The 13,571-nt window shown below is 47.6% G+C and overlaps 1 protein-coding gene across 7 annotated transcripts in view; it reads left to right on the forward strand.

The window, feature by feature from the left end:
• LOC129854034 (neuron navigator 2-like) overlaps positions 1-13,571 on the forward strand; it is a 97,189-nt gene that overhangs the window by 34,034 nt on the left and 49,584 nt on the right. For all 7 annotated transcript variants that reach the window (XM_055920641.1, XM_055920643.1, XM_055920644.1 and 4 more), the window contains one exon: positions 10,503-10,625. In XM_055920641.1, coding sequence (XP_055776616.1) covers positions 10,503-10,625 — 123 coding nt within the window. The remainder of the gene's footprint in view (positions 1-10,502; positions 10,626-13,571) is intronic.

Consider the following 13,571-nt stretch of genomic DNA (forward strand, 5'->3'; position numbering starts at 1 on the left):
CACGTCCAGTCAATTGAATTTACCACAGGTGGACTCCAATCAAGTTGTAGAAACATCTCAAGGATGATCAATGGAAACAGGATGCACCTGAGCTCAATTTTGAGTCTCATAGCAAAGCGTCTGAATACTTATGTAAATAAGGTTTTCAGTTTTCTATTTTTAATACATTTGCAAAAATGTCTAAAAACCAGTTTTTGCTTTGTCATTATGGGGTATTGTGTGTAGATGAGGGGGAAAAACGATTTAATACATTTTAGAATAAGGCTGTAACGTAACAAAAATGTGAAAAAGGGGAAGGGGTCTGAATACTTTCCGAATGCACTGTATGTCCTTTGGGGACCAGGACTCGTATCCACAAAGCGTCTCAGATTAGGAGTGCTGATCTAGGATCAGGTATTCCCTGCCCATATAATTGTATTCTCATTATTGATCTGAAAGGCAAAACTGATTCTAGGTCAGCACTCCTACTCTGAGACGCTTCGCGAACATGGGCCCGGATCAGACGCTAACTGTATGAAGCTTCGCAATCCAGTAGAGTTGAACCTCATAACCTGTTTGTTTTCTAGTCAGTGCCCATGTTGAAGTCAGTGTCCATGTTGTAACAGGCCCCCTGCATACCTTGGCTGTCATACTCTGCAATTTAAACCAATGCTGTCATCATTATTATCATATGAATTTACACACTGGGAGCCAACTCTGCTGCCGATGCCAGAATCAGGAGAGTGAACGGCCAATATGAGAGAGACTCGGACACAAGGGAGCACACTATGTATAAATTATTGAATGCAGCTTCGTGGGGTAACAGAAAGATATGTACCAGATAAAAACGGACCTATGAGTAGCTAAGAACGGATATTTGAATACTTTATAGACAAACATCAAAAAGCGACAAAAAAATCCTTACGTTCCTCAAAGTCTCAAGAGGAAGGAAAATAGCCTTCTTTAGATCACATAATTCAAGGGTTTCCAAACTTTTTGGGCCCGCAACCCGACACAATCACGACCCCACCATGTTAAAAAAAAAAAAAAAAAAAAAAAAAAAAGGTGATGGAATCGACGGTTGTATGAACCAAAAAAGCGCCACGTTTCTCTCGCTCCATTTCACTTCCGCAGAGCCACCTGCTCTGAAAGGGGCGGGGTTAAGTGCTCCCCCTGAAGCATTCAGATAACCTATTTCAAACCAAGCGCACACACACACACACACACACACACACATACACACCTGGGCAGGTGAGTGCTATGAAGACCCCAACCATTCCCCTGCTAGTGCAGTAGGATCTCCTACATCTATACTTCGGGATTGGGTGGGACGCCAGCCAAAGCCGTAGTGCTGTAGTGTAGAGAGATGAGTGATCAGGTGCTGTGCAGAGTTTAGATCCGGCATCATGTTCTGTACCACTAGCCTGGCCATGTGAGAGAATTATTTTTTATTTTATTTTTTTTATTTTTTATTTCACCTTTATTTAACCAGGTAGGCTAGTTGAGAACAAGTTCTCATTTGCAACTGCGACCTGGCCAAGATAAAGCATAGCAGTGTGAACAGACAACACAGAGTTACACATGGAGTAAACAATAAACAAGTCAATAACATGGTAGAAAAAAGAGAATCTATATACAATGTGTGCAAAAGGCATGAGGTAGGCAATAAATCGAATAATTACAATTTAGCAGATTAACACTGGAGTGATAAATCATCAGATGAACATGTGCAAGAAGAGATACTGGTGTGCAAAAGAGCAGAAAAGTAAATAAATAAAAGCAGTATGGGGGGTGAGGTAGGTAAATTGGGTGGGTAGTTTACAGATGGACTATGTACAGCTGCAGCGATCGGTTAGCTGCTCGGATAGCAGATTTTTAAAGTTGTTGAGGGAGATAAAAGTCTCCAACTTCAGAGATTTTTGCAATTCGTTCCAGTCGCAGGCAGCAGAGAACTGGAAGGAAAGGCGTCCAAATGAGGTTTTAGCTTTAGGGATGATCAGTGAGATACACCTGCTGGAGCGGGTGCTGCGGGTGGGTGTAGCCATCGTGACCAGTGAACTGAGATAAGGCGGCACTTTACCTAGCATAGCCTTGTAGATGACCTGGAGCCAGTGGGTCTGACGACGAACATGTAGCGAGGGCCAGCCGACTAGGGCATACAGGTCGCAGTGGTGGGTCGTATAAGGTGCTTTAGTAACAAAACGAATGGCACTGTGATAAACTGCGTCCAGTTTGCTGAGTAGAGTGTTGGAAGCTATTTTGTAGATGACATCGCCGAAGTCGAGGATCGGTAGGATAGTCAGTTTTACTAGGGTAAGTTTGGCGGCGTGAGTGAAGGAGGCTTTGTTGCGGAATAGAAAGCCGATTCTTGATTTGATTTTGGATTGGAGATGTTTGATATGAGTCTGGAAGGAGAGTTTGCAGTCTAGCCAGACACCTAGGTACTTATAGATGTCCACATATTCTAGGTCGGAACCGTCCAGGGTGGTGATGCTAGTCGGGCGTGCGGGTGCAGGCAGCGAACGGTTGAAAAGCATGCATTTGGTTTTACTAGCGTTTAAGAGCAGTTGGAGGCCACGGAAGGAGTGTTGTATGGCATTGAAGCTCGTTTGGAGGTTAGATAGCACAGTGTCCAAGGAAGGGCCGGAAGTATATAGAATGGTGTCGTCTGCGTAGAGGTGGATCAGGGAATCGCCCGCAGCAAGAGCAACATCATTGATGTATACAGAGAAAAGAGTCGGCCCGAGAATTGAACCCTGTGGTACCCCCATAGAGACTGCCAGAGGACCGGACAACATGCCCTCCGATTTGACACACTGAACTCTGTCAGCAAAGTAGTTGGTGAACCAGGCAAGGCAGTCATTAGAAAAACCGAGGCTACCGAGTCTGCCGATAAGAATATGGTGATTGACAGAGTCGAAAGCCTTGGCCAGGTCGATGAAGACGGCTGCACAGTAATGTCTTTTATCGATGGCGGTTATGATGTCGTTTAGTACCTTGAGCGTGGCTGAGGTGCACCCGTGACCGGCTCGGAAACCGGATTGCACAGCGGAGAAGGTACGGTGGGATTCGAGATGGTCAGTGATCTGTTTGTTGACTTGGCTTTCGAAGACCTTAGATAGGCAGGGCAGGATGGATATAGGTCTGTAACAGTTTGGGTCCAGGGTGTCTCCCCCTTTGAAGAGGGGGATGACCGCGGCAGCTTTCCAATCCTTGGGGATCTCAGATGATACGAAGGAGAGGTTGAACAGGCTGGTAATAGGGGGTGCGACAATGGCGGCGGACAGTTTCAGGAATAGGGGGTCCAGATTGTCAAGCCCAGCTGATTTGTATGGGTCCAGGTTTTCCAGCTCTTTCAGAACATCTGCTATCTGGATTTGGGTAAAGGAGAAGCTGGGGAGGCTTGGGCGAGTAGCAGCGGGGGGGGCGGGGCTGTTGGCCAAGGTTGGAGTCGCCAGGAGGAAGGCATGGCCAGCCATTGAGAAATGCTTGTTGAAGTCTTCGATTATCACGGATTTATCGGTGGTGACCGTGTTACCTAGCCTCAGTGCAGTGGGCAGCTGGGAGGAGGTGCTCTTGTTCTCCATGGACTTTACAGTATCCCAGAACTTTTTGGAGTTAGAGCTACAGGATGCGAATTTCTGCTTGAAAAAGCTGGCCTTTGCTTTCCTGACTGACTGCGTGTATTGGTTCCTGACTTCCCTGAACAGTTGCATATCGCGGGGGCTCTTCGATGCTATTGCAGTTCGCCACAGGATGTTTTTGTGCTGGTCGAGGGCAGTCAGGTCAGGAGTGAACCAAGGGCTATATCTGTTTTTGGTTCTGCATTTTTTGAACGGAGCATGCTTGTCTAATATGGTGAGGAAGTAACATTTAAAGAATGACCAGGCATCATCAACTGACGGGATGAGGTCAATATCCTTCCAGGGTACCCGGGCCAGGTCGATTAGAAAGGCCTGCTCGCAGAAGTGTTTTAGGGAGCGTTTGACAGTGATGAGGGGTGGTCGTTTGACCGCGGACCCGTGGCGGATACAGGCAATGAGGCAGTGATCGCTGAGATCTTGATTGAAGACAGCAGAGGTGTATTTGGAGGGCAGGTTGGTCAGGATAATGTCTATTAGGGTGCCCATGTTTACGGATTTAGGGTTGTACCTGGTGGGTTCCTTGATGATTTGTGTGAGATTGAGGGCATCAAGCTTGGATTGTAGGACTGCCGGGGTGTTAAGCATATCCCAGTTTAGGTCACCTAACAGAACAAACTCTGAAGCTAGATGGGGAGCGATCAATTCACAGATGGTGTCCAGGGCACAGCTGGGAGCTGAGGGGGGTCGGTAGCAGGCGGCAACGGTGAGAGACTTATTTCTGGAGAGATTAATTTTTAAAATTAGAAGTTCGAACTGTTTGGGCATAGACCTGGAAAGTATGACAGAACTTTGCAGGCTATCTCTGCAGTAGATTGCAACTCCTCCCCCTTTGGCAGTTCTATCTTGACAGAAAGTGTTATAGTTGGGTATGGAAATCTCAGAATTTTTGGTGGCCTTCCTAAGCCAGGATTCGGACACGGCAAGGACATCAGGATTGGCAGAGTGTGCTAAAGCGGTGAGTAAGGCAAACTTAGGGAGGAGGCTTCTGATGTTGACATGCATGAGGCCAAGGCTTTTTCGATCGCAGAAGTCAACAAATGAGGGTGACTGGGGACATGCAGGGCCTGGGTTTACCTCCACATCACCCGAGGAACAGAGGAGTAGTAGGATGAGGGTGCGGCTAAAGGCTATCAAAACTGGTCGCCTAGAGCGTTGGGGACAAAGAATAAAAGGAGCAGATTTATGGGCGTGGTAGAATAGATTCTGGGCATAATGTGCAGACAGGGGTATGGAGGGGCGCGGGTACAGCGGAGGCAAGCCCAGGCACTGGGTGATGATAAGAGAGGTTGTATCTCTGGACATGCTGGTCTCAATGGGTGAGGTCACCGCATGTGTGGGGGGTGGGACAAAGGGGGTATCAGAGGTACGGAGAGTGGAACTACAGGGTCCATTGCAAACCAAAACAATGATAATGAAAACTAGCCTGAACAACAGTATGCAAGGCATATTGATATTTGAGAGAGACATACAGTAAGGCATAAAGTGATTGCAGGTCTTGATTGGGAGAGCTAGCTAAAACAACAGGTAAGATAACAGCAGCAATAACAGGGTGTTAGTCTAACACAGCAACAACAGGTAAAAATGGCGACGACTAGGCAGAGAGGGTCGGATTAACTACACACAGATCCTGAGTTAAAGCACAGAGCCGACAGGTAAAACACAAATAAACAGAATGGAGTACCGTGAATTAATGGACAGTCAAGCATGCATCAGCTATGTAGCCAAGTGATCATAGTGTCCAGGGGGCAGCCGTAGATGGAGCAGAGGAGGCCTCCACTAAGCTAGCACGCGGCGTATAAAGTTAGTAGCCCGGGGGGTGGTCTGCTCAGACGGAGGGGGTCTGGCGCAGTGGCGCTAGCGCTAGCTCTTCAGCTAGCCGGCAGATGGGCCTAGCTCGAGGCTAGCTCAAGGCTAACTGGTGCTTGCTTCGGGACAGTGGTGTTAGCCAGTAGTAGCCACTCGGTTGCAGCTAGCTAGCTGTGATGATACGGTGTAATTGTCCAGAGCTTGCGTCAGGAATCCGGTGATGTGGTAGAGAGAAAGCAGTCCTATATGCTCTGGGTTGATATCGCGCTTGCAGCTAGCCGGCAGATGGGCCTAGCTCGAGGCTAGCTCAAGGCTAACTGGTGCTTGCTTCGGGACAGAGGTGTTAGCCAGTAGTAGCCACTCGGTTGCAGCTAGCTAGCTGTGATGATACGGTGTAATTGTCCAGAGCTTGCGTCAGGAATCCGGTGATGTGGTAGAGAAAAAGCAGTCCTATATGCTCTCGGTTGATATCGCGCTTGCAGACTGGCAGGTGTTGGCCCGGTATTGAAGCTGGCTGTGTCCGAGTTGAGGGTGAAGACCGCAGCAGTGGCTAACTGACTACTAGCTAGTAGCTAGTTATCTGGCTAGCTTCTGCTTGGGGTTACGGTTCTAAAGTATAAAAAAAATAGCAGGTCCGTACCACATTGGGTGAGGCGGAATGTAGGAATGTATATTCAGTTCCTAGATGGAAAGTGAAATTAAAATATATACGAAATGTATACGAAAAATACGAAGACTATTTACTATTTACACGCTACAGGACAATACAGGACAATACAAACACACGTCCGACTGCTACGCCATCTTGGAATCAATCAATTATGATGACATAGTGGATATAAAGGAAACACACAAAGGCTCTGAGGATGAACTACAGTCACAGGAGTGCGTGTGTGGTCCCGGCCTCGGAACAGGGTGATTGATGGTCGAAATGAGCCCTTATTCAAGTGACCAGATTACGCCTGTAGTGTGTGTGTGTGTGTGTGTGTGTGTGTGTGTGTGTGTGTGTGTGTGTGGTAATATGGTGGAGCCTCCCTGTGTCTTAACCATTGAAAACAGACACTGATAGCTTAGTCTCCTCCCCAGGCCTTGAATGGTTAGCCACCAATGCTAGGTTGCATTAGCAGCTAACTGATTAAAGCACGTATTATAGGTTTGACCATAGAGGATGAGTTGGCAGTGGGATTCCACGCCCACCTACAGAGTAGTCATTATCTGTGCAAGTGGCAAAGTCACAAACACTGCCTTTTTAATAAAATGTATCTTCTTAAATCAGATTTTAAACCTAACCTTATGCCTAACCTTGAATTTTAGACGAAAAAATCAAAATGTTATCATAAATGTTTACGATATAGCTAGTTTTGTCACTTGCCCATCTAGTTGGACTTACAGGCGACTTACAGTTGTCGTTTCGTTATCTCATTCCAGGTGTGTAAAGGTGTTTTTATAATATATTATATTCTTGTGGAGGAGTAGAGAAAAATGATATCGAATTTTTTGAATTGGTTGAAAGTGAGAGGTTAGCACCTGGTGGTGAAACAGCTATGAAGACCGGAGGTGTTTTGATCCTCGGTTCATGCTGTGGCTCCTAACCCGGGTATGTGAAGTGTGTCTGATGTCGTGCTTTTTAGTGAAGTGCCCGAACACGACGACGTGATGTATGAGCCTTCTGATCACTCTGCGTCAGAATGAAGTACCTCAGGGAGCGCTGTACACCCCCCCCCCCTCTCTCTTACGCTTTCGGCTTCTCTGGCCCCTGGAGATACCCCCCCCCCCCTCTCTCTTACGCTTTCGGCTCCTCTGGCCCCTGGAGATACCCCGCCCCCCCCTCTCTCTTACGCTTTCGGCTTCTCTGGCCCCTGGAGATACCCCCCCCCCCCCCCCCTCTCTCTTACGCTTTCGGCTTCTCTGGCCCCTGGAGATACCCCCCCCCCCCCCCCCCCCCCCCCTCTCTCTTACGCTTTCGGCTTCTCTGGCCCCTGGAGATACACCCCCCCCCCCCTCTCTCTTACGCTTTCGGCTTCTCTGGCCCCTGGAGATACCCCCCCCCCCTCACCTCGTGCTCTGACTGGCTTGGTGATATGGTGTCCGTCCCCCCCCCCTCAAAACCTTACCCCCTCCCCTCTTCACCCCTATCCACCAGACAGCCAGGCAGAGGCAGAGCCTTCAGTGAGTGGGTGCATGTGGAGTTAACAGAAGATGCCCGCATACCAACACTGAGCACCCACCGAGGAACACACACTAGAAGCACACATACTGCATATTCACAGATACTTACACACACACACACACACACACACTGTTGCTACATATAATATTTGGAATACACACACACACACACACATTCTGATCTGAACGGTTCATTCTGATCTTTATCGAGGGGGGGATCTTAACTCACCCGGAGACGTTCGTTTTAGGTTGGACTCGCGCCGTTAAAGATGTGCGAGGCGAAAAGGTACGTCCCGGTGGTGGGTGAACCGGAAAGTTAGTCTTGTGATTTTGAAACCAATCCAGTTTGTCTTATCTGTTTTTAGACGAGTGGGGATGAAGTTGTGCGTTTTGATTCTGAGATGTCATCCTGAGTTACTGAGCATGTAACACCTTGACATTGCTATTACCTGTTTTTTAGTGAGAGTGGCACTTCTGCGTTCGTCAGGGGCAGAGTTAGGGTCTATTTATTGTTCCACTGGGTGGGAACTCTGTGCATGAACTGGAAAGCCCTCATACAAAACAATGGGTCGTTTTTTGGTTCAGGCATCGAAATTCTTTTCCGGAATTGAGTTCATTCAAATGCAATTTGAGCAGAACCCTGGCCAGTAGCCGTATAACGTGAGAGGTGATGCTCAAATGTTTGCACAATGTCGCGGATTTAGCTTTCTGCAGTAAAGTACATAGATTCCAGGTTATTCTAGAGATGTTTATGGAATGACAAATGCTTCTGAGCGGACACACTGTACGAGAGTAGGAGACAACTCCCCTCTGTGTGGCTGTTATTCGACTGAACCACTTCCTATGGGACTTATTGGTGTACGAAGAAAGAAACCTGGCCAATTACAGTGTCATCGTCGTCCTCCGCTTTCTTGTTCACCTGTTCCCCTCATACAGTGTCTCACCTCTGTGTGTCTCTGCAAAGGGGACAGGTGGCCTGCAAGAGACTGGTGTAATGAGAGGTTGTAGATATGTTATAGAGAGGTTGTAGATATGTTATAGAGAGGTTGTAGAGAGGTTGTAGATATGTTATAGGGAGGTTGGAGATATGTTATAGGGAGGTTGGAGATATGTTACAGGGAGGTTGGAGATATGTTACAGGGAGGTTGGAGATATGTTACAGGGAGGTTGGAGATATGTTACAGGGAGGTTGGAGATATGTTACAGGGAGGTTGGAGATATGTTACAGGGAGGTTGGAGATATGTTACAGGGAGGTTGGAGATATGTTACAGGGAGGTTGGAGATATGTTACAGGGAGGTTGGAGATATGTTACAGGGAGGTTGGAGATATGTTACAGGGAGGTTGGAGATATGTTACAGGGAGGTTGGAGATATGTTACAGGGAGGTTGGAGAAATTTTACAGGGAGGTTGGAGATATGTTACAGGGAGGTTGGAGATGTGTTATAGAGAGGTTGTAGAGAATGTATAGAGAGTTTGTAGATAAGTTATAGGGAGGTTGTAGAAAGGTCGTACAAAAAACAAGAGCGATAGTGTTCAGGGCAGTGTGTTGATAGAGCCTTTTAGGAGGACGTTGACAATGCATCTCTGTGCGTTATTCTGTGTCTTTGCTTCTGTGTCTTTGCAGTTTGTAAGTGTCTTCACCATACACTATATGAAAACAATAACCTGTCTATGCACAGACAAAGGGCTATTTTTCACACCACATTGGCTGGTTCAGTTCCTGTGACTCTCCTCATGATTGGTTGAGGATGCGATTACTCTGGGACTCCCTGGGATTGTACAGTTAGTATATGTGCGAGGTGTACTGCATGTGTACAGTCAGTGGTTGTGTGGTAGGTTTGGTGTCGTACCTACGCTGAGTTTACCAAACATTAGGAGCACCTTCCGAACGTTGAGTTGCAGCCCTCAACAGCCACAATTCATCGGGGCGCGGACTCTACAGGGTGTCGAAAGCGTTCCACAGAGTTGCTGGCCCATGTTGACGCCAGTGCTTCCCACAGTTGTGTCAAGTTGGCTGGATGTCCTTTGGGTGGTGGACCATTCTTGATACACACGGGAAACTGTTGAGCGTGAAAAAACCCGGCAGAGTTGTGAACTGTTAGATACTACGGCACTGTTGGAGCTAGGAACACGAGCTTTAATAAGGAAGCAGGACACATGTTATGTTACTAAAATGAAAGGCCGTTTGAGGCCCGCTATTTTCGGCATTTTGACAATAACCACACTAAATCGTTATTCGCGTGACAAAAATGTGACTCTGATTTGATTATATTTGAGTCAAAATGACTAAAACGAGACTAGAATCTGAAAAAAAGAGTGACAAAATGAACATTGCACCGGGAACAACATCTAGGAAATGTAGGGGAAGTACTGGTCTAGCTGCTCGTGTGTGTGTGTGTGTGTGTGTGTGTGTGTGTGTGTGTGTGTGTGTGTGTGTGTGTGTGTGTGTGTGTGTGTGTGTGTGTGTGTGTGTGTGTGTGTGTGTGTGTGTGTGTGTGTGTCTTTGTTCGTGCACAGAGCCCCAGTGGTGTGGAGTTAGTGACCGGTACAGTCGTCCAGCAGCCATTTAATCCTGATTGATGAGGCTGGTGCCTGGGACGGACAAACAAGATGGATGTCCTTGCCTCTCCTTGTTGATTTTATTTTCGAGCAGGAAGGAACGTCCGTCTTGTTTGTCCGGCCCGGGCACCAGAAAGGGATGGAGTTGTTGGCTCTCTGGGGTGTTAGACCACCGGTTGGTCCATGTTCTGATTCCTTCTTCCCGGCTTGAAAGCTGACATGAAAAACTGTATTCCATCGAAAGGGATGTGAATCGAAGTGGTGTGTCATTTTTAACGTGAGCTTAGACTTTGAAATCCGTTGCCGTTGTCTAATGTTGACCATTGCCCTTTTCTGTTCTCAGCTACATGACGGACGGCGGTCTGAGTCTGTACACGCGGCGACTCAACCGTCTACCCGAGGGCATGGCGGCAGTACGAGAGACCATCCAACGCAACGCCTCCACGGGCCAGGGAGACGCTGACAGGTAGGACACTACGCGCAGGCACACAAACACACACACACACACACACATACCATTTCTACCAGATCATTGGGAGATGTCCTTACATTGGGCCAAATTACAAAATGGTTGGATTTGTGTCCTTGTGACCTTGGAAATAGATACCAGGGAATCAGTTTGACCTCTTTCTGGGAGAGAGAGAGCGAGAGAGAGAAAGAAGGAGAGAAAGAAGGAGCGAGGGAGAAGGAGGGAGGGGTGGAGGTGGATAATTGAGGGAGGGGTGGAGGTGGATAATTAAGGTGGATAATTGACAGCGGGAAATGGATGGAGGCATGACACTATTAAGATAGAGAGTGTGTGTATGTGTGGGGGAGAGAAGCGGACGGGTGTGTGAGACCGAAAAGGGCTCCTGTATGAAAGAGTGGAACCCCATTGATGTTGTTTCTTTGTCGGGTTAGTCGGGTTAGTAAAGCTAAGTAAGACTGCAGTTTTAACTCCTCTCAATCTGCAGGTGTGAGTGATTTCCTGTTTTTCCACCGTTTGACCTCTGTTTTCCCCCTCCTTCTCTCTTTCTCTCACACCCCTCAGCTAAGCCCTCACCTCTTCTCCTCTCCTCCCTCACCTCCTAACCCCGAAGGTGAGAGATGAAAGCTTCCAGTCTCTCTCCTCTTCGCACCATGCACTGACCCATCTTGACCTTTCGACCTTGCCTCGTTGCCGCCCTGCTCATATCTTTCTTACCTCTGCCCTTCACCTTTCATTAAAGAAACCCCTAGAAGGTGTGTGTGAGAGAGCTTTTTCATATTGGCAGTTGTTGATGAGAGTGGAGAGAGGGAGTCTGAAAAGCAGTTAAATTCTAACGGTGTAGTATTTATTTTTTTACTTTAATCTATCAGGGATGTTATTTTGTTAATAGTACATTACTACTTGTGCCAGTAGTCTTTCTTTGTTGGTAGTCCCGACTGATCTTCAAAGAGCGTTCCACTCCTTTCTGGGGAAAAGAAAATGCAGAGAGATGGAGGGTAGGGGGGAAGGAGAGGAAGGGGGGGGGGGGGGGGGGGGACATATGGAGAAGCCCCCCCCTGAAGGAATGCCTGACAAATGTGGTTACTGGTTTTGGTTTGCATGAATTGGGAGAGTTGGAAAGTGGTGGATAACTGCGTTAACATAATATAGCAGGGCTGAAGTGGCTTCAGGGTAAAGTGTGTGTGTGGTGGTGGGGGGGGGGGGGGGGGGGGGGGGGGGGTTCTCAAATGAGATCAGTCTAATTTAATAGATGACTGGGGGGTTAATGGAGCTGATTTGGGAAGGTGGGGAGTTGGATTTGACAGCTGAGCACCTTACTATGCCTAGTGTCTGTGTTTGTGTTTGTGTCTGTGTGTGTGTGTGTGTGTGTGTGTGTGTGTGTGTGTGCACGCGCGGGTGTAGTTGCAGTTTCACGAGCCCTGACAGAGAGTCCGCATCAGCTCCTTAGTTGGCCACTCTGTAACGGGCTGTGGTAGACCACTGGATTGGAGACCTATAAAACAGATCAGCTTTTAACGTCTTAATGATGCTGCTTTGGACACCACCGTCTTAGCCTGCCGTTAGGGTCCAGTCAGCGATAGGCTTGGGGCTTGGGGTGTCAAATATCACCATGGCAATGGGATTAAAAGCCTTGTGACCTCTGGCTAAGGGGTCAAGAGCTTCAAAGTGTCATGGTGCACAAGGGGGGGTTTGGAAAATTCTCCTGAAGACAGGAGATTCTGACTCCAGAACTGGAGTATTTGGTGCAGTGGACTTCAACCCTGGTTCTGGAGAGCTACAGATGTGCAGGCTTTTGTTTCAGCCCAGCACTAACACAAATGATTCAACTCATCAAGGTATTGATGAATGCTGCCCGTTGACGACGTGAATCGGGCGTTTCATTGCCGAGTTGGAACAAACGCCGGTGTATTCTGTAGCTCTCTAGGACAGCGACGGTTTTGTAAGAATATGATTTTGTATCGTGATTCCTGATAAAGGAACTAAAACGCCTCAAATCAGAAGGTGACGGAGGGGTAGTCACTACAACTGCCACTGTTTTGACTCTCAAATGTATGCAAATTACAGTTCAAACGGCCACTGTCGTTACCAAAGACTCCCTTTTAGTTATGGGACAACACAGACCCATAGCGACAAAAGACTGCGGGTGTCCGAATGAAATAATGTGTTTGTGCCTTTCCGCTCTCATTTCATTTCACGGCCAGAGAATGAGGAAGTAACGCGTCTGTGACAATCAGTCCGCTGATTTCAATTCCTTTTGTCCAACCGGACAAAGAGATCCTCTTTTCTGTGGTGTGTGTGTGTGTGTGTGCCTGTAGATACAGTATGAAACAGGACAAACATAGGAAAACCCCATACCACCTTTTAACATAACAATGATAAATACAGTATATCCCTCATTCCTCTCCTCCGTCTCTTATTTGTCTCTGTTCTCCACTCGTGTGTGTGTGTGTGTGTGTGTGTGTGTGTGTGTGTGTGTGTGTGTGTGTGTGTGTGTGAATGGATCTATGCAGAGAGTTTACATCTTCCCCTCCTCAGGGTGTGTGTGTGTGTGTGTGTGTGTTAATGGATCTATGCAGAGAGTTTACATCTTCCCCTCCTCAGGGTGTGTGTGTGTGTGTGTGTGTGTGTGTGTTAGTGGATCTATGCAGAGGGTTTACATCTTCCCCTCCCCAGGGTGTGTGTGTGTGTTAGTGGATCTATGCAGAGGGTTTACATCTTCCCCTCCTCAGGGTGAGTGTGTGTGTGTGTGTGTTAATGGATCTATGCAGAGAGTTTACATCTTCCCCTCCTCAGGGTGTGTGTGTGTGTGTTAATGGATCTATGCAGAGAGTTTACATCTTCCCCTCCTCAGGGTGTGTGTGTGTGTGTGTGTGTGTGTGTGTGTGTGTGTGTGTGTGTGTGTGTGTGTGTGTGTGTGTGTGTGTGTGTGTGTGTGTGTGTGTG

Source organism: Salvelinus fontinalis, chromosome 4 (assembly GCF_029448725.1).
Source record: "Salvelinus fontinalis isolate EN_2023a chromosome 4, ASM2944872v1, whole genome shotgun sequence".
Taxonomy (NCBI): Eukaryota; Metazoa; Chordata; class Actinopteri; order Salmoniformes; family Salmonidae; genus Salvelinus; species Salvelinus fontinalis.